Raw genomic sequence first — 21,453 nt, forward strand, 5'->3', positions numbered from 1 at the left:
CACGATCCGCAGAACCGGCGCACGGTCAGAAATCGAATTTCATCCGGAGACATCATGTCATGGAAAATCCCCCCTCGAGTCTCTGGCTTGACGGTGAATCAAAATTCAACCAGTACGTCAAGCCGTCTGACCGTCTGACCGTCGCGCAAATGGCGCTTGCGGATGAATTATGCAGTGTGTCATGTCGTAGCAAGCGACTCATCAAACATACATGCGTGTTCGCACATCGGAGAAGGCGAGATCTAGGTGCTCCAGAGTGCAGGAACGAACACACAAGGGACTCTCGCGAGATAGGTGAGCGGAAACGATAACGGGGTGGAAGAGAAAACGAAGGGGAAGCGCGAGGGGACTGTTAATACAAGCCACAAAATCAGAGAACGGAACGGAACGAAACGCAAGCGCACTAAGCGTGATTGATTGGTACCGGGATTGGGCTTCGTTCTGGTAATGTCAGTTTTGAATTTTGCAATTAGGCTGCGCTGACGCGCACTGTGATTAATAATAGAATTGGCGAGTCGTGATTAGCGCGTCTGGACAATCAAAGGAGAGAGGCGAAAGAGAGAGAGATAGAGAGAGAGAGAGAGAGAGAAGCGAGAAAGGGAGTGGTGGATTATTGAAATGCCCGACGAGCCTTTGAAATCAGTCGGTACATGAAAACCCACAGTGCAGTGCCTGTTATTTCGTTGTAATTAACGTTGTCGACATTACAATCGGAACCAATGAAATGCGGCCGTTTCAGTACGGATATTATACAAATTGGTCGCAGCAAGTATAAAAGATATTTCAAACTATCGCGTTTTCCGTAAACTGCAAAGACTGCGCTAAAGAGATCAATAGTTATCTGGATGTCGGATTCGTTAATATAAACAGAATTGAGGGATTGCTCTGACGGGTGTTAATAATATAATTCTCTCAAAGTGTAATTTTTAAATAAAAATTCGTTTTCGTATTTAATAAAATAATAGATTAAATAGATTATTACGAGCTTTATAACAGATTATGTTAACCAGAGTATCACGTATAACGCGAGGATAACGACAACAACCGACAATAAGTGGGAATAGAAGATACCCGCGTCACGTTTGAGAAACCTGAGTCTTCTATAACGAGTCTACAAAGTTCTCCATGAAATTACGCTTTGTCAGGCCTCGAATTCGCGTGTAAGACGAAAATGGGAGTGGGCGAGAGAAATCGCGCACCCCTATCGCGCTCTCCACTTGAATTCCGGACGATTCTTCAGATGCTGAAGAAAGAGAAAAACAGAGAAAGAGAGGAAAAGGGAGAAAGGATAAAAGCCAAGGCTAAGAAAGCAAAACGTAAAAGAGAAGGGAGAAAGGAAGGGGAGAAAAAAGAATGCAGAGGAGCTCGGTAATGTACGAAGTACGGACCGTCGTCGCCGTTCTGCCACTTAATCTTCACTGTGGCAATGAAAACCATGTGAAACGGTTGAAAAAGAAGCGGCCGAAGGTACACGGACATTTCGCACGGCGAAATAAGCGTGAAAAAACGGCCAAGAAAAATCGCTGGCCGAACGAACTTGTTTGATTATATTTTATCCCTACCAGAAATCTCGCGACGGTTGCTAAATTACGAGCAAGCGATAATTGTATGCGATATACGAGTTTACACAACACAAAATGGATCGACATTTCTATTTTACCATGGGAAAGTCTAATTTGCTAATAAAATTAGCAAATAATTATTGCAAATAATTGTAGAGTTTAAACTTGAAATTCGATTCGCCCTAATTGCGTTCTGCTTAGACAAATTTTCTGAATGCTTTCTGTCACTCCGATAACACGGAAGATTGTAATTGTTAGCCTTTTGCATTTGTATCGCGAGAAAAAGAAACAGCGGAAAATGCCGACTAAATAGACATCGTTATTTTTTTCCACGGTGGATCTGTAACGGATAACAAAAGCAATTGCGAAGGGGGAGGAAATGAAAGCCAAGCAGAGGAAGGAAGAAGAGGAGACGGCGACTCAATAACGCACGAAGCCCGGCAGATTGTCCGCGTAGTCGCTTCGCCATTTAATCTCTGCTCTGGAAATGAAAACCTTGAGGAAAAGAGAAGCAGCACAACAGAATCAAGTCTTGTAACGGAATGACAACGGGAGGAGATGGACGACAATGGGAAAAGATGGACAACGTTGAGAAGCCTGTATAAAGGCAGGATCAATATTATCGTCACAAAAATATTGACATGCCATGATTACGATAGATATAAAGAAATGATATTTTTTTGTAGAGTGTAAAACACAAAATAATATCATTTAAGTATAAATCTCAACGAAAGATAAAAAAAGCAGAGATAATTACATGCTTTCTCGCTTTAAATCTTTCTTTGAGACTTGCAATTTGAAAGGAAAGCATCTTGTTTATTAATAATACTGATATTGTGTAACGTATCTTTCTGTACTATTATATTTTTCATTTAAATTCATCGAAAATTTAAAAAATCTAAGAAAAGATTCAAAGAAACATTCCGAGTCCAGTCTGGAGTCAATCGGAATCTATCTTATTGTTAGAATCATCCTAGATCCAACCTGTACCAATAGTACGCTTGATGGTGTTCTCGATGGTCCAGCAGGCTGAATCCGGGTTGGGCACAGGCTAGCCTAGCTATTTGATCTCTGTCGGCGCAATGGAAACTGAGGAAAAAAAAGGGACGGGCAGAGATGGGGACAGAACGAGGAGGAAACTGCTGGGAAGAACAACGGGATCAAACGAGTAAAGGTAAAACGACCACACGACAAAAGCTCACCGAGACGGAGAAACGTGAGGAGCTCGCAAGTGTGGGAAAACAAATCTTCAGCGGAAACCGCAGTGCGTTACCGCGCCAACGACTATTCAAGGGATGAGCGAAAATTAAATCCAGTGTTTAGCGCCGTGTAGTATCGAGGCGAGACTCGAAAAGGTATACGATAACTTCTAGCGTGTAATCAACCGCTGACGCGGGAGAGAAGACTCGATTCGCGACGCTGTTCAGTAGTCGAACAGCGAGGAGAAACGGAAGCGAGGAGAAAGTTATGTCGCGTTTCCGTCGCGGAAGCAAATAAAAAGTAGAAGTGTGCGAAACCGGAACCAAGTCAAGAGACAAGCACGGAAGTTCTCGAAGGAAATGGAAGCGGACGTGATCATATGCGAAAAAGCGATATATATATATTTATTCTGCATCCGCAGAATGAGGTTGAACTTATTGAAAGAAAGGTATAGTCGCGCGCAGAGTAAATATGCTGAGAGGAAGAAAGAAAAACGCGGTAAAATAGGACAATGCGACATGAAAAGCATAAATAAAAAGTAAAGAATAATACAGAATACAGGAAATATTAAAAATACAATGAAATAACATGCACCGAAATAATAAAATAATGGTCTACGAGATTTATAAGATACGTAACTGGAGAAAAAAATTTGTAAGTAAAAAATTATAAATTATTCAATACTTAAATAAAGACACATGCACATAGAAACAAGAATAAAATTAACTCTGAAAATGCATTGAAAAAGGTGTGTATAAAAGTAGGTAAAGGTATAAACCAACAGATAACAAGCGTGTAAGAAAAAGAAATCGATATAAAGATAACGGATGTAGGTCGTAAAGCGGATAATCAAAGAAACTAGAAAGGAGGAGCAGAGGAAACAGAAAAAATGGCGAAGGCGACGATGTACCTGGCGTATATTTTACCTACGAGTTTGCGAGTGGTAGTAAGCGAGCGAAAAATGATTCGCATTTTTATTCGCGAGCGGAAGACGGATATAAAGCGGGGCAAATACATTTTTCATATGCAGATACGTTCAAGAGAAAGAGCGGAAATGGGCTAAAAAGATTTGGAAAGATACGCTCTACAGTCGTTAAAATTGATAGTCGTAAGGCGCTATCGAGAAATGCGGTAGTACATTTTTAGTGCAAAGCACACTTACGGTCATGCTGGAGCTCTCATGCGATTTAATTTCCCGCAGTGTTATAATTTATTAATATGCAATATATATGCATTGTATATATATTTATATTAATAAATTTATCTAATGAGAAATTAACACAATTGGAGGAAAATGTATGTAAATAATGAACGAACAAAGGGTAGTTTTAATCATCATAAAATAAAAGTGAGATTTTTTTTCTTATATCGCAAACGTATCAAGAAATGAAAGATATAAGAGTGCTATTCTACTGCCTTTCATTTATCACAGTACAAAAGGGACTAGATTATGATGAGAGCGAATGCGTTATTACATCGACTTTTTCGACACCTTTTCATCCCAGATGTTATATTTTTCTCGTGTTAACAAAGGCGGCCCTGAAGAGGAGAGCGCGATATTCCCCGGGTATATGATTACAGGACAGGAAAAGAGAACATGTAGAAAACACCAAGCAAGCGAAATGCTCGAAATGAAGGAAGGTGGCCGGGAACGAAGGGAACGGGACGAAAGAAGATAGTGGGACGGGGTAATGCGGAAGGCGAGAGTTCAGCGTTAAGAAAGAGAGTACGATAAGGGAGAAGAGACACGCCGGGCGCGAAGCCCTGCAGGCGAATCCCGCGGCGGGGCGCATTGTCGTCAGCAAATTGCGCGTGGGGAAAAAGTTTCGTTGTGTCGAGGGACGAGGGGAAACACGCTGATAACAAAGCGCCGCCGCGTCCTCGCCGATTTGAGAAACGCGTCGCATAAAGCGACGTAGAAGAACTCTGGCCAAAGTCCGAAGCGTAACTTGGGTGAATATCTTATGCATTCGCGCGGAAGATGCAACTTTGTAAACGCCGCGGGATTTATTTCGCGATCGCGACATTCTTGCAGCTTTGAGATTGCCTTATGGCTCGTCTGCCTGAGCGTGAGGTTCCTTCATGATGCTGATGGGTCATACAAAAAATTTTTCCATGATTAATATTTCGATAACAAAAATTAATAATTATAAGATAACGAAAAAACATAAACAATGACGATATTTAAAAAAGAGCTTTCCAAAAATTATTGATCTCTACTTTCAGATAGTTACCAAACGTGCGTCTCTAAAGCTCTCAAATATCTTAATTCACAATGGGACGAACTTAACGATAAATAGAAACAAGACAGAAAATGAAACCATGATCATCTTCGTGCTTCTCTTAAGTAATCAGGAGAGTGAACTCCCAGTGTTGTGGTCGACAACGATGAAACGTCTTATAATTTCATGCAAAACGATTTAAGAGGCGCAAGTTAGACGGTCTCCGGGCTACTGAATGCGCGAAGTTAGTATGCGACGTTAAGACGGAAAATTGTCGGCGTTTAAACGCGATTGCGAAATGAAACAGCCGCGGGCGACGGAACCGAGACTTCCGACGATGAGACTTTATCCGCGTTTATCCGCGACGAGGATAATTTCAATCGGACGCAATTGCGTCTCTCCCGTGCTAAATGCGCGCTGTATCGCAATATTTCTCTCTCGCGACGCGGATAATGATACTTGTCCCAAAATGGCGTAAAGTCTTGCTAAAATCGCTACAGAAAATTATATATTTCATATAAAATTAGTATACAATTTGAAAATTAGATTTGTATTTGAAAATAAGCGGCTTGCTATTTCTAGACGTGCCAATTTAGCGAATCTTTCAAGTAATATTTTTCGCGACGCGCTTTCGAAGACAAAAGTACTTTCTTTGATGACAAAAACCTATATTGGATTTTGTGCGCAATTCCAGCTCCGCAGGAGCCCAGTAAGTGAATTTGCCACCAGCTAACTTAACGAGAACGGACGTTTCATTACTAGCTTCTTACGAAAGGGGCTTGCGGTTCAAAGAACTTTTGAAAGGTTTGCGCGCTTAATCGATAATCTTATCCATATCGATGTGGCCCATCTTGAAAAGACATCTCATAAATTTTCAAAGAGAGCTTTATCTTGTCATCCGGATACCCAGATTCAGCTACTAATACTCTTATACATTAGGTTGCGAGTAAGTCGCGTTACTGATCAGCCTTCTTCAGGGAACTTAACCCGATTTCGCGAATTAATTTTTAATTACTTCAATTTAACCATCTTTTTTTCAAAAACTCAAAATCAGAAAAAATAAAGCGTTACATTCAAATATACCAGCGTTGACGAAATTATTTATCGCCACTCTCAACGGAATATTTCTTCGACCAAGAAATCTAGACTTGTCAAAATGAGCCACCGATACGTGTGTCGCGCTGTAAAGATCCATCCATTAGAATGACGAGGTCTGAGACGTGCCAGTCGACACGTATAATTCAAGCGTTGAAAAGCGGTGTGCTTGTTACGGCGACAGGGCCGCAAGATGACATTCGCGAATTCGGCATGAATCTCCCCGCGACTTGTTACTCGTAAATACGGTTCAATATCGCGCGACGAGTGTAACGCCCGTCGCCGCAGTTCGCGTAAATCAACGATATCAGGCATGCACGAATTACCATTTAGGTGCGATTGTTATTCGCTTCTGCGAGACAAATATGTCTCGGGCGACCCGATACCACGTCCACCCCCCTTCGCGCCGTTTGTTCGCGCCCGAATAATGAATGCCGGCTTTAATGAAAACGGCGAAACGCAGCCATTATCCCGGAAGATCAATCTCAGATAATCCCTTTAGCATCGCGACACGATTTTACTTCGCTGTTACAAACGCAAACGCAAAAGTGGGAATCAAATTGCGGAGAAAATGGTACGATTCAACTTCATCGCGAGTGCGTGAAATTAATTTCTTCTGGGAGGCTATTAATGACGTTTCTCTCTTGAACCTGAGATAATTTTAATTTTAATGTCGGTCTTTCGCGAGCTTCGTTACGATGCGTTTCATGCGCATGCATTTCAAATTCTGATTCGTATCTTTCAGCGGCAGACGTGCAACCTTTGTTACTCGTGCGCATAAGCCCCATCGGGTATGTGCTCGTAAAGTCTAGATTATTCTCGCAAACGCCACGGCTACGTTGGCATTAAGAAACGCGCGGGCACAAAGCATAAAACCGTGCGCCGTTACAATTCACGTGATGTAACCCGGAGGCGCTGTTAAAGCAGATATTACGGGAACGTTGTTTTAACATCAGCTATGAGCTGTATCCCAAGGCAGAAACCTTTCCCGCTGTTGTTTTGAATTCTGCCTTTGCTCCTCGTATCATGTAAGCCATCCAAAACAATGTTACGGTGGAGTTACATTGTTTTTCTGGGGCCTCGCGAGGTAAAACGCCAAGGCAAAGAGCCGTGTAAAGTGATACAACGAGAAATCTTCCTTTACGAGAAGTAGGAAGTTCCGACTAATATTATTTTTCGCGAGTGCTGTGCCAGCGTAATCCGCGTAAATAAAGATTAAGATTCAGGAAAGAGTAAAATTAGTTAATTTTGCAACATCTCGCGATTTTCGCTTAAAAAAAAAACGAACAGCGTTGCTGAAAAGGGAACGGTGCATAATTAAACTGCGAGATATTTCCCTGAATAATTTCGCAAAAGAAACTTTGTTTCAAAAATATGCGTGCACAGCCTGCGTACCAATGTCCGGGCCGGAAATGAGGATTTACACTGTTCTTAGTCAGCTGGCGGGTATAAATTCTGTGTGTGGACAGAATTATTTTAAAAAATATAATTACACGCGCGCGTACCGGTCCACACGGCACCGCAAGCTTCATTATTCTCGCGTATTTTCATCGTCACTGAAAGTTGTCGTTCGCACCGTCGAGAAATATGAGCAAACGAGAGTAGCATATATAAATCCCATTTTCCTGGCGTTTTCTCATCCATTTAGCGCTGACAATGCATGGTCGTATGTATAAAATATTTGTAATAATAAAATATTGTTTCGCACGAACTTGTGCGACGTTATTATTAACCGTCGAAATGTATTTTTCCCTGACTGAGAATAATTACGCGGTAGTTTCAATTGAAAGATAATTCATATTTTTAATTCTAAGATTTATTCGAAATATTTAACGTAAAAAATTATCAGTGACGGTCTCAAAGTTGTCCCTGGAAAAAAATTTTTATCAATTTGTGGCTACATGATAACACACGAAAAATGTATATGTAACTGATTGTGAGAGATCTATATATCCCAGTGTTTCTTTCGTCACGTACGAATCCTGGATACGCCGCGAAACCGCGCGACTGAAAAATTCCCGGCATGCAGGAGGTCCGTGTTTCCTCGCGGGAATGCATATTACACATACGGTTTCCCAATCGTTTCCCATTGTCGCGAGCGCGTCTGCCCGCGCGGGATTCCGGTCACGATCGGCGATCGCACAATGGGATCCTTCAGAAATTGCGGTCAAATCGCCCTTATGGCCGCGGCCCGCGGCCCCGGACTCCGCGGCAAACATTGTTCGTACAGGACGAGCCGTTCGCGGTGAAAAGGCGGAGCACAATGCACGCGAAACGGCAGAGCGTAGATGCGCGGAGCGCCGCCGTGCGAACGACGAACAATGATCTTCCGGTATCTGTACGGACGTGCATAAATCATTGATATATGACGTTGGCCAATCGTCGCCGAGCTGAACCGATGCGATGCGACGCGGCCTCGACACAACGGCCTTGAAATATCGCCCGCGCAAGCCAGCCCACCCTGACGATTAACTCCTGTCACCGATAATGATTGCCTTCGAAAGGTTTATGGAGGCCGCCGTCATCGTCCGTCCGAAATCTATTGCCAATTACAATTGTCAACGTCTCCGTTCTGTGGACCCGTCGTGGCGTCCCATCGCCTCCGACAATCAAGCGAGAATAAGCGAATCAAGGCCCCTCGTGAAATCTAGCCTGATGCGATTTACACGATGAAAGGATTTGGGTAATTAGCGCCAGCACTTTTTTCGCGATATGCGATGCTCGTACATTATGTCGGTAAAATTTTAACGCGGACGGGAGATGCGAATTTAATTAAACGGTACTATATTTAGCGCGCTAATTAGCGCTGGAAAAAGACGATTTGCAGATAAAACAAAGCTGATGTAAATAATGTAAGGTGTACAAGTGTAATCAGCGCGCTTAATAATTATAAGCCGTTCAGTATTAATTTATTATACGTTTGTTATCAGTAATTAATTCATTGGGGTTAAAAAATTCACAAAATTACTTCCCATAACATAAATTTGCATGCGAAAGGTAGGGCTTAATAGGGTCGAAATTTATAAGCGCGCATCACACTGTAACATTTTATACAGTCATTATACGTTCGCGTAAAATGCAAAACACTTCTCAAAAAGCTTCGAGAGTCGGACTCTCGTAATAAAACGTAATAACGTATAAATAAAAAAAAATGTCAGGGCCAATAAAATTCGATTGAAACAGCTTTGGCACATTTGTTAAAATCCTCACTTCGACGCATTTAGAGACTCGGGTGCGCCGCGTAGCGCAAAATGCAAAATACAAAACAGTGTAATGCATCAATAAACCTGACCGGTATGGATACGAGCAACAAAATGTAACTACCGTACAACTGATATTTTCGAAAAAAAAAGAAGGAAAACAAGAGGAAAACAGCGATGATGCAAGTTTTACAGCGCGACGTGTTTCAGCAAATTCTTTCGTTACTATCAATCAGCATACATCGTGCATTTCAGTTATTTTGCACACAAAATACATCCGTCAGATATAATTTTTATTCACGCGGGGGCAGCGATAATGCGCGCGATTGTTCGCCCAGCGATCATCGCGGCGCTTTATACACCGAAATTTCGTGTCATGCAACGTCCATTATTCTCGGTTTCACTATGCGGAAGTTATTGGTAAGTAAGACGGTCCGGACCCGAGCATTATCTACGAACAGTAGTTCTCCATGGACTGGGGGGCTTTAACTTCGGAGTCGGCGATCCTCGCCACAAAGCGAGGACGTTAGTTTGGCTCGGTCCAATGTGCTAGTTCGATTAGTTACATGGCTCGTACCACGGCTTATGGTTAACGTTGAACGCGCTTAAAGCCAAACGCCCGCTGATCGTCCGCTGCATATGTATGCGTCCTGCAGCGTTTCGCAGACGATCCTATGATCTGTCCAAGTCTTTCGAAACTCCCCTAACGATATCGCTTGCCGTATACTGAAGCGGCGAACTACGGAAAACTATCTCCATATTTCTGTGAAAGTTTGTTCATTGAAGCCGAAAGAAAGTTCTAAGTAGGAAGATACAAATCTCCTATAATGTTCAACAGAATTTTAGTCATTAGTCATTATTTACGAATAATAGAAACTTTACGTGTCTGGTTAAAATTTGTTTACATTAATACGTGTAATCGTCAGAATACTCTCGACGTTAATTAATGATTGCAAGATTAAGATATGCCATCTTCCGCATATCAGAAGACGCGAGGTATTCAAAATTGCAAGCAATTATTTTCTCGCGTCGCACAATAGCCGACGGTTTTCGCCGTGAGAAACAATGCGCCGTGTAAAATAGGAAGTCGATAGAATAATAGTCGAAAAAATTCGGTTAACGGAACAGAGAAATGATCTGACACGTGAATTTATCCGCCGTCAGAAATTAAAGCGGACGTAGTCAATTTTTCTCGCTCTCTCGCCTCGGCCTGAAAGAAAAGCTCGCCTTTAACAGCACGCGAGACAAAAATTTCAGCGAGCTCGTTTCTCATCCGCGGCCACGCCGACCAGCCGCCGCTTTTCTTTCGGTACAGCCCGGCGCGTAACAAACGATTCGCGGTGTGTCGACTTTCAACGTAATTTTCCTCTTATTACCATCGCGCACCATCGTGTATATTTAACATCCGCATAATACGATCCCTAATATACACCGAAAAGGGGTAACATTTGAATTGGCAATTATCGAAATCGATCGAGCGATTACATAAAAGTGCATAATTAAAAGAGGATTATATAATTCCCAAATCAATTTTTAATCCATTTTCTTTATATAATCACGTAGTTAGACGCGGAAAGTCTCCTGTTATATTAAATAATTATCGTTATTATATGATAATATTCCATATTTTAGAACTGCGTTATAGAACTGTTCGATATATTTAGAACTACTTAAGAGAATTTGAGGATAAAAGAGATAATATAGTACGTGAACACTTTTTCAGTTTAAATATTTAAAATGCTATAAAAAGATAATTATATATAGAATCATTTGTTATAATTAGGTAATTATCAAACTATTTATGTAATTCGAAATTAGATGGCATCTCTTCGTGTCGTTTTTTATTTTGTTTTAACGATGGACAAAGCTAGAGCAACATAATCACCCTTTTTGCCAGATAAACTATATTGACGAATCTTACTAGAAGTTATAGCTCTACAATGTTTCTCGCAGAAACAGTTTAAATTTAGTATTCTACTACACAAATATAGTTTATAAAAATTTCAACGAAATTCTTTCCTACTCAATCCAATATGCTAATATCTGCACGTATTTCAAGAATATTTAAGTTCTTTTACTTAAGTTCATTACTTAAGTCCAGACGCCAGAGTTATTTGTTTCCATTATTTCGTGAGAGAGAATTTCGTGGACCAGCCTCAATTTCTACGTCGCCGGAAATTGCTTTTTATTAAACTGCTTCAATTGTATTTGTTGCAGGTACCACTCGAGAACATTGTCCAGCACCCGCCGTTGTCGCCCACGAGCAACGGAGACATTCCCAACAGCCTGGGGCTGCGATTGATGATCGAGCCTCGGCATTTCACGATGGGACAGATCAAGATCAAATGCATCGCCGAAGTCGGCTCGCGCGTATTCGATTTCGAGCGTAAGGTGTCGAAGGCATACGTAAACAACCAGAGGCTCAGCGCCGGCGATATATATGTACACGCGGCTGCACACAGCATCCGCGCCGGCATCCTCGCTCCACTGCTGACGGCGATCCTCGCGCTTGTTTTGCTCACAACGTGACCTATCGGCCTCCTCGCGTGAGTCGGCCTCCTCGCATGGGAATTACGTTGTGGCGCCCGCTCCAGAAACGCGCGACAGGTTCAGTGTCAGTTGTCCGATCCTTAAATATAAAGTTAGGCTTAGCGATTAAGCGACGATAGGCGAATCATTGATCGATCAGCTCGCTCTCGGTCCAACCACGTTTTCGCGTTCAGCGATGCATTACTGTCATATTTGCTTGTCAACAGATTGCTCAGAAAACCTTAAAAGGCACGTGAGAAAATCTCGTTGAGATAAGACGATCGTATATAGCGATTATAAAAGAATAAATTTCTGTTAATTATTATGACGCATTAATTATTTAGTTATGTTAATTATTATATCTTATTTTATTGTCATGTGAAATATATTTCTTTTTAGTATACAGATACACTTCATATGAAGAGTGAAGGGATCGTTTTGGGGTCAATGTTATCGCGTGGTAATTTTGATAGGAAATGATTAGACAAACGCACACCTTCGCATATCTAAGAAATTTTTTAGATCAGTATTTCCCGTGTTCGACGAGTACTTATTTGAAAGTTTCCCCGTAATTTTCATGGAGGTTTCTCTCTTCCTTTCTCTCTTTCTCTTTCTATCTCCCTTCGATTTCTCCTTATCATATTTAACCCCTAATCTTTTTAACGACTTCCAGATCCGGGAGACTCTTTAAAGTTCCCTTCGATTTCGGCTCGCAATCATTAACTTCTCATTGAAGTTTCAAGATTTTACGATTAAATGTAAATGTCACGAGTCAGATAGCTCGATCGTAAAATTGTTAAATAGTAATAAAAAAAATTACAATTTTTAACCTCGTATTCTCTTAAATTTGTTAAGATTTCAAGCTTTTCCGACGTTTAAATAAAGTTTAATGTAAATTTCGAAAGTCGTGCTTACGCGTTTCACTGTATTCTCGTAATAAAGTCCGTTCTATTTTATACTCCGACAATTACCGTCGTGGGGTTTAGACAGAACTAGCCGTACTTCATATAGCATGCATGTCGTACCGCGGAGATATAAATTCTAGCGTAGCGCGCGTGCAAATTCCGTTTTACGACACGCATGAGATTAACTACCGAAACGCGTATAAGTCACAACACCACGGCGAAATGCGAATTACGTATAAATCGATAAATGGATTTGCCGTACCGGCATCAACAAAACGAGATTAATAATTCAGATATCTCACATTGCAAAATTGCAAATGCGCGGTTGCACAGTTATATAGGTACAAATAATAACTTTATTGAAAGAGAGGCTCCCTTACCAGGATCGCGTAAAAGTTTAAACTCGTGATTATTTCGACAAAAACAATTTGCATGCAACCTGAATAATGACTAAATAACGTTGAAAATCCAACCCAAAGCGATACATTCACGTCGTCGTAATGAAAACATATAATGTTGAATCCAAAATTAGTATACTAATATTATGTTACAGCACAGCATTTGTTCAACGGAAATTTCCAATAAACAATTCAACTTTCGTATGTTTCCCCAATTCTTTTTTCAAATATAATCGGTCACGCATTATGGCATTCTGTCCGCGAATAAATTTTAACGCATGATTATTGTTTCATCGTAAAATTGCATATAATTTTCCATAAACGCACAATTCGACGAAATATTTGGCGATCTTTGTTCGCGTCATCACGTACGATCGTCCGACGAATCCGACAGATTTTCACTTTGCCGGGTGCAACCGTTTCACGTGTTTCGCTGCCTGACAACAAAGGGCGTGTGGTCACGAGAAGCGAGCACGGACGTACGAAGAAACGAAGAAAATCCTGAAAGAGAGAGAGAGAGAGAGGATTCCGCGAGAGGCGGTGACCATTCGACCGCTCTTCGGAGAAGACGCGAGCTATAAAAAGAGACGAGGAAGCGTGACAGGAAAGTAAGAGAGTGCGCGTGAGAGCAGGTGTGAGACAGAGAAAAGAGAAAGTGAAACGAACTTGAATCGTGCAGCCGCAAAGAGGAAAAAAAATGCAGGGCAAGCAGGGAGAAACGTTATGTGTGACCGAAGTGGAGACGCGAAGTTTGACTTCAAGAATGAAAGTAGGTGTGATATTATATAGTATCTAAGGTGCGACTCGTCGGTCTTCCAAAGTGGCCACTCCCGTGTCTTTGATTCTTTGCCTTGAAAATATAAGTTAACTATCGCGTACAAGTTTTCTATCGTTGAGTAATTAATTTCTTGAGAGGAAACTTGCGCGATAAACGCACGAATTTATGATGTTATATTTTAAGAGATATACGCACTTTTTTGTCTCATTCAAAATTTGTACAAATTTCAATGATCAGAGGACGAGTCGAAACGGCGCATTTAAATTTTATTCGAATTATCGAACCAATTCTATTCACAGACAGGATCATTTTTCGCTTGATGCAACACGCAAAGTTGCAAATTACCGAAGATGGCCAACTTTCGAAGAAAGCGAGTGACTAACGGAAATAAATGAAAGCGTGCTTTAGTGAAAACAAAAGGATGAACGCGACTGGCCTCGCCGCACATATCACATCACCGACACACGTTACCATGTGCTTAACACACACACAAATACATCACACAACCCATACACATACCAACGCGTGCATGAGCGCACGTACGTCTGGATTAAGAGATGGAAGGAGCAGCCATCCCCCGCAGGGTGCGCAGGATACACATATATCACGAGACGGTTTCCTTTTGATCGCTATCGCTCATCGACCCGAGCGTTATTTATTGGCTGTAATAATTTACGAGTTCACGAGAGGGACACGCTCTGCAACGCGTATAAATGTCGCTTCCGGTATTCGGCGATATTCGGCTGAATTTTTGTGCCTGTATGTGTGTGTGCGTAACATTTGCCTGGGTCCATTCGCGGAAAATTACGGCGTACGTATTTAAAAGCCATTCCCAAAGTGCCAACTGCCAAGAACACTCTCCTCATGCACGTATAATTTTTCCGATTGGATATATTTATGCGCGCGATATGAGAGAATCGTTAGAAGTGACGATAAACAGCAGTTTATCGTGTCTATTATTGCTTAAGATCTGTTATATAATAAAATCCTAGTGGTTTAAGATAATCCTATTAAGTATCAAAGTTTGATTACGAAAGAATGATAAACTTAGCAAAGTATTTCGATGAAATGAGAATCGTATGAGATTCGCTTCCATGATCTTAAATAAATGCATACGCACTTCACTATAAAATATTTTTTCTATTCTTTGACATTTAAATATTCGGTTTTACAAAGCTACATTTTGACACAGCTAAAATTTCCGGAGAATAATTTATTCTCGTGAATCAAGCAAGATACAGATTTATCACGTAGCTTCATTAAAGATAAATCGAAACGATTATAAAGTTTGCAATAAAAGCAGTTCGAAACGTTTGGATTGATGCATCTCTCAATTAAAGCATCGTTTTGCAGCCATTATTGCATTTATGAAATTATTATTTTTTGCAATTTAAACATTGCAGAGAAAATTCACTGCTAATTCAACATCAGCACAGTTAATTTCTCCAATTGAGCAATTTACGTAATCATGCATTATTTCGCGCGATTTATCAGAGCGAATATTAAGTGTTATTATCATTCGAGACTCATTTTCCTATACAATTAGATAATTTAATTAAAACGTTGTTTCTTTCTCTATAAAATATTAATACCGCCTTGTCCTATTTTCGAACATCATGTGACGATGTGCACGTACACATTTAATTTAATCGAATGATATCCGTTTTAGAATGATATCCGAATTGCATCAGAATTACATGTCGTTTCAATAATATCGCGGAGCGTTACGTCCCCATTGCCGAAAGTTCTTGTGATTGCTTAACGTTATTGATGTCGCGAAACACAGCTGGTCCCAGGTGAACGCCTAAATCGACAGTGGTAGAAATTTTCTTTGCCGCGACCTCGATCGATCGATATCCCAATTTTACGGGCCGTCGAATCGCGAAAGCCGGAGGCAGGTTCGAGGATCTTCTTTGGTGCTGGCTAGATCCTTCGCGTTCTCCAGAAAGACTTAAATGGATTCCTAGCGGAAACTTAGACGCGGTAAACGATTCCTGTTTCGACGACGAAAACTACTCTCTTCAAAATTTCCGTGCAATTTTACAAAATTTCTGTATTTCTTTGCAAGATGAGAAACCGGAAAGTTTTTCAATCGAATTTATTATTTGTGCGCAGAAATCAAGTGTATCTTTTGACATGAAAAATTATATTGAGATTTCTCGAAAAAAAAGAATATATATACGAATTCATGTAGCATAAATTTGGAGTTAACGTTAATTGAAAAAAAAGGGATTTAATATAAATTTTTTGTAAACTTTATGTTATCTAAAAGAAAACTGTGGTATGAAGAATAAGAAACTAAAAAAAATGTATCTGCAGTAGTATTTTGATAGTGCAGGTCGATATTTCAATTTTACAGTCTGTCGAATACCAAAATTCGGAGACATGCAAGATTTCAACTATAGGGAATGTTCTCGAGATCCTGCTTGGATCCCACAAATTTGCGTCTCGTCGTGAAATCCTTTACTGGATTTCCCAAGGAAACTTTATCTCTCTCCATGCGTTGTTGAATCTTATTTTTACGGATGTAAGCAAAGCTCAAAACAATGCAGCCTGGAATATTTACGATCCTCGGCTATTTTCGTTGTTTGCCATTATATAATTAAATATGAACTCATGTAAAATTCATATCTCAAACACGAGGGAGATTTGATATCTCAACGTATTCTAATTCTTCTAAATTCTTCGATTTTCTATGTTTCTCAATTTCATGTAAAAAATAAAGGAGAGATGCGTAGCTGAAAAATACGCGTCTTTATTATAAAATAATCTTCGTCAGGAAGAGTGAAACCTTAGCCATCCAAGTAGACACTGCCACGATAATTATTTGATATGTCGAAAAGTATATTTTATAAGATTCTTAAGATGATTTTAACGAGTCCGTGTTCAAGTTTTTATCAAAATCAAATCACATATTCATAGAAACATATTATAATTACAAGTAAAAAAAATATTACAATAGATCCCGAAGTCCTTCGGTCTAAAAGTTACGTATGTTAAAATCAATCTATGAGAGGAACAAGAAAATAAATTCAAAGCTATTTTTTATTCCTAAGTCGCGCGAATTTACATATGCCCGCACACGTCGTTCGGGTTAACGCAGTCGTATACATTCCTTCTGTTCGCCGAACTATAAGTGTGTCAGCGAATTCGATAAAATCGTGCCATGGATCGAAGAGCAAAGCGGAATCTCTTTGTCCGGGCACGATCGATATTTCGATTTTATGGAACGACGAGCAACCGAGAGCCCACGAAAAGCTATCGTACTCGAAACGCGTTCTCTACTTCGCACGTTTTACCGATTTCTTTCGTTACTCGTTACACACGAATTCCGCATAGCGGTAGAAAAGAAACTACGACTTCAAAAAATTGTGAAAAAACGTACGTTTTTACATACGTTTTTTTTTTTTGCAGCTTCGCGTTGTATTCTCGCGTAATTTCAGTTACGATTGATTATAGGCGAGTTATCGAATACGTGTCCATAGATCAAATAGCGAAATTTTAACACGAACACCCTGCGGACGCCACGCGCGATGTGGCGATAGTCACACACGTACACATACGCTCACTTACACAAGTACACGTAGCACACATAAAACGTACGCTGCCGGTCTACGAGAGCGTTAGATAGGAAATAAAGGGCCCCTCTAGCGATACGGAGTTTAACATGTAAATCGATAAAGTATTAATTTAATTAATACAAGTGTTAATCCCCCTGTAATTATAGAAGAACGCCTTCGCGAGCCACGATCGAATCTCGTTAGTACGTGTAGCGTATTCAAAAGGTATTCATTCGATGTAATCGTGGATCGCGAAGGTCCGCCGGCACCTGAAGGAGGGAAGGGAGGTTCACGAGATTACGTTCGAGTTGGATTAAACTTTCCTGAGCACTCGAGATTCCCAATTATCCTCCATTGCGTTAAGAATTGTCAGTTTTCCGAAGGAGCTGGGCGACTTTCCTAATAAAATGAATTAACGTCTCTATCTACTTTCTTCCGGATAGTCAAAATTACATCAATTCACAGTAATTTGTTCCGCGATAAGTTCAGATCGATCGAACGGTTTCGGCCAACCATGTAGAACTATCGAGTTCACAAGAAAGGCGGGACTGTATAAAATCTGTCAAAAATTTGACAAGCAATAGCATATAGTGAACAGAATCCAACGCGAACGGATCCACCTTCTACTCGTCGCATTTCGTATTTTCAAGCTCACGGATGCACTATTGCGATTTGTGGTAACTCAAATAAAAATTATGCTAGGGACACTGTAGCGGTAAACGTCATCACGATGAAAGATTAAAGTAATACTTCTTAAGGAACTCACATGCCCAAGATGTCCCGTCGCTCTTCTATTGCTGTCAAATCTTTTAATAAATTTAGGGGGTATGTTCTTTCTCAGTAAAAATTAAAAAGTTTCATTTTATATCACAAATCGATTTCAGTTAAATCAAATAGATTTTCTTTTACCATGAGACTTCATTAATAATTATTAAAATTAATTTGAATTAATATTAATAATTGCTTTTAATTAATGCTAATCTAATACTAATTATAGAGTATTGGACATTAATACTGACAATTAAAAGATACTGCGAAATGTCTCATTTTTTATTAAAAAATAATATAGGTAGACGAATAGATTGAGAAATTCATATGACGCAGAATGTACCTCATTAAGAGAGGAAGATAGCAACGGGACATCTCGCATATACGTACGTATATACATAAAAGAAGCGATCTCGCGATGCGGAGTACTCAATTAATTATTTCGATTAAGTGCAGTCAGCGATTAGCATAATTGACCATACACCATGGCGTGAACGTGGAAAGCGGGAACGAGTTACTCTTCGTGCAATGTAAGTATAGATAATGTAAGGAGCCCCAGGAGAGAGAGAAAATCTCTCCGACCGCGTGTGTAAACCATGCGGGCACTATGCGTGCGGCGTACGCACGCCGACGCGACGTGCCTGCTAGGCGGTTGAAGCTTCAAAGTGCAATGCACAGAATCGCGTGGACGTTTATGTAAGTAATATATTAATTGTAAGATAAATATATTGAGGAAGAAAAACGAGAGATTCAAAGATTATATATATATAAATATAAAAAGGTATATATATATTATTATATATTGCAATAATTGCCACTGTAAGTTGTCGGAGTGTTTCACGCGTACATATATAAATATATTATATATATATATATATATATATATATAATTATATATCATTGGATATATTTTATAGGTTAGACCATACGTTTTTGCTAAACTGGCGAATTGAACGACGAAGTTATTACGACAGCATACAACTTATCGATTATCTCACGATTATCGGGAGGACATTTCATTTTCTAAAGCTTTTCCTCGGCACATCCATCTATTACTGTGTTTACTGTGATATGTGTTATTTGTCGACGTTCATACGATTTATATCTCCGCATACGTTTCTCCGGTAAATTACGGATTCATTCGCTCGTCTGTATATAGATTCACCTAGATTTATGTCACGTCGAAATAGCTGTGATTTACCGATTGATTTGTGAACCTTATTCTCTTAGGGAGATTACTACGATATAGCGTACTAAATAAATTGGACGAATTAAACATAACTTCGAATATCATAAATAACGTACAAATCTTATATTTCTTTGTTCCTCATCCAAGACTTCGCTCAAGTTCGCACTGCACTACAACTCCGTCGAGATTAGAAACATAATTATATTTTTTTACTTTTCAACGTGGTTACAAATACAAAATGTATAAATTCTCAGTCCTGCTTTGTTACTTTTATGTTCTGGCTCGCAGAAACTTGAGAATAACAACAGAACATACGCAAAGAATTAATCGCACAAATACTTAATAAAAATTTGGACGTAAATTATTATTGCGTAGAATAATAGTTTCGTTTAAATGCTAACCTAGATACGAAATAAAATTTCTGCGCGAGATAACTAGACGGTAGCAGCGGAACCCGCCGTTAAACAAGACCGAAACCGATAAACCAGAATCCACATGTGAGCATGTGTACGTGATGGTGTTACCAAACTCGACTGAGGTCTCCAGTTTCCATGACATTAAGTTAAAAGAGCTCCTTTTACGATACGGCTGGATTTCTGCTCGATGTCTCACGTTATATGCTCCAATTTTCGTCGAGACAATAATTCGATAACATGTTACTGCCGTTCGAAAGAGAAAGTGATGTACCAACATACGAGAGAGGAAAATATTGACACTTGGAGCAACATGTTAAATTATATATTAATAATTATAGTAACAATAATTAAACAATAAATAAAGATATACGATTTTTGTGACACTTCGTAAAGTCCAAAATAATGGAAATGTGAAATTATTCTCATATAAGGACATTTTTTTAGATTTAAAATACTGGGGAAAATTATTATTTGTTAAACACAAGAGTAAAAGCGTAAGATCTGGAGCTTATGATCGAATGGGAATCGAATTAAACTTCTTCAGGATTAATCAGGATTATTTAACGATTAAAATGGCTTTAAATTACGTCGCACGGTGAATAAATTGTCTCAACTTATCGCGGTCGTTTTCGTACGTATCTTTACTGTATATGCCACCTGCGTATGCGCACTTATTGCCATTGCTCCTTGTGCAAGAAAACGAAATACGCTACTTGGGCAAAACGCAAAATGCCGCCTCGAGCGATCGTAAAAACGGTGAACGTGACCGGGGCATAACGTGTGCGCGCGACCAAGATTACGGGAAGAAAACGGAAGTGGATTCGGCATAATGCGGGCTGGCGCAGACGCTCCTCGGTGTATGCACATTATTTTTGCGCATGGTATCCGCGAAAGGATGTACATTTGCATGCAATTCCGCGCGCGCACACATACATAAGCATACATAAACATTTACGTGCAAAGAACGACGCTCGCATCCTGCACACAAATGCAATGCATACGATAAATGCCCTCCCTTATATACACGTACATTATGAAACATTGCAGATCCACCGGATGCTCTCTCAACAATGAGTACAAAGAAAATGCCAGTTGTTTCACAATGACAATGAGTCGCGAAGCATCAACAATTATTTAACGGTGCAAATTAAGTGACTTTCGTCAAAATTGAATTTCAGTATTCGCGATCAAAAGTGTTAATACATTTTCTGGTTAATTTTTAGGATATTTTATTTTACAATGGTGGAGTATTTTTGCGTTTTGTACAATCCTTTAAAATTTTATCAAAAAATCTGCGATTAAAGAGATTCGGTCTGCGATATTCTATACGTATGACAAAAATATTATGTTTCTATTTTTCTGCACGTTCTTTATTTTTTATACGCAGCATTTTATATAATACGTACAATTTCCTGGTGCAGAAAAAATTTTCTCGCGAAAAAAATCTGGCGACCACGATACCAATTACAAAAGCGTCCAAGACAAATTTTTTATCAGTTTACGGTACCACAAAATGTCGAAAAGAGCATTATTATCGGTGATGACGTTAAAAGCATGTCATCGGAAACTCGAAGCGCACGATATTCGATATATCTGATTGTGAAAGCATAACACCGTTTTAAAATGCCGCT

At 39.8% G+C, this 21,453-nt stretch overlaps 1 protein-coding gene and 1 long non-coding RNA gene across 7 annotated transcripts in view; one reads left to right on the top strand and one right to left on the bottom strand.

The window, feature by feature from the left end:
• Positions 1–19,498, top strand: part of LOC143898945 (uncharacterized) — a 198,786-nt gene extending 179,288 nt beyond the window's left edge. For all 6 annotated transcript variants that reach the window (XM_077408760.1, XM_077408761.1, XM_077408763.1 and 3 more), the window contains one exon: positions 11,497–19,498. In XM_077408760.1, the coding sequence (XP_077264886.1) occupies positions 11,497–11,808 (312 nt within the window). In that variant the 3' untranslated portion in view covers positions 11,809–19,498. The remainder of the gene's footprint in view (positions 1–11,496) is intronic.
• LOC143898946 (uncharacterized) overlaps positions 1–21,453 on the bottom strand; it is a 55,105-nt gene that overhangs the window by 18,281 nt on the left and 15,371 nt on the right. The gene's annotated exons all lie outside the window — the stretch shown is intronic.

Source organism: Temnothorax americanus, unplaced genomic scaffold, assembly GCF_048541705.1.
Source record: "Temnothorax americanus isolate GAGA-0224 unplaced genomic scaffold, ASM4854170v1 Scaffold25, whole genome shotgun sequence".
Classification (NCBI taxonomy): Eukaryota; Metazoa; Arthropoda; class Insecta; order Hymenoptera; family Formicidae; genus Temnothorax; species Temnothorax americanus.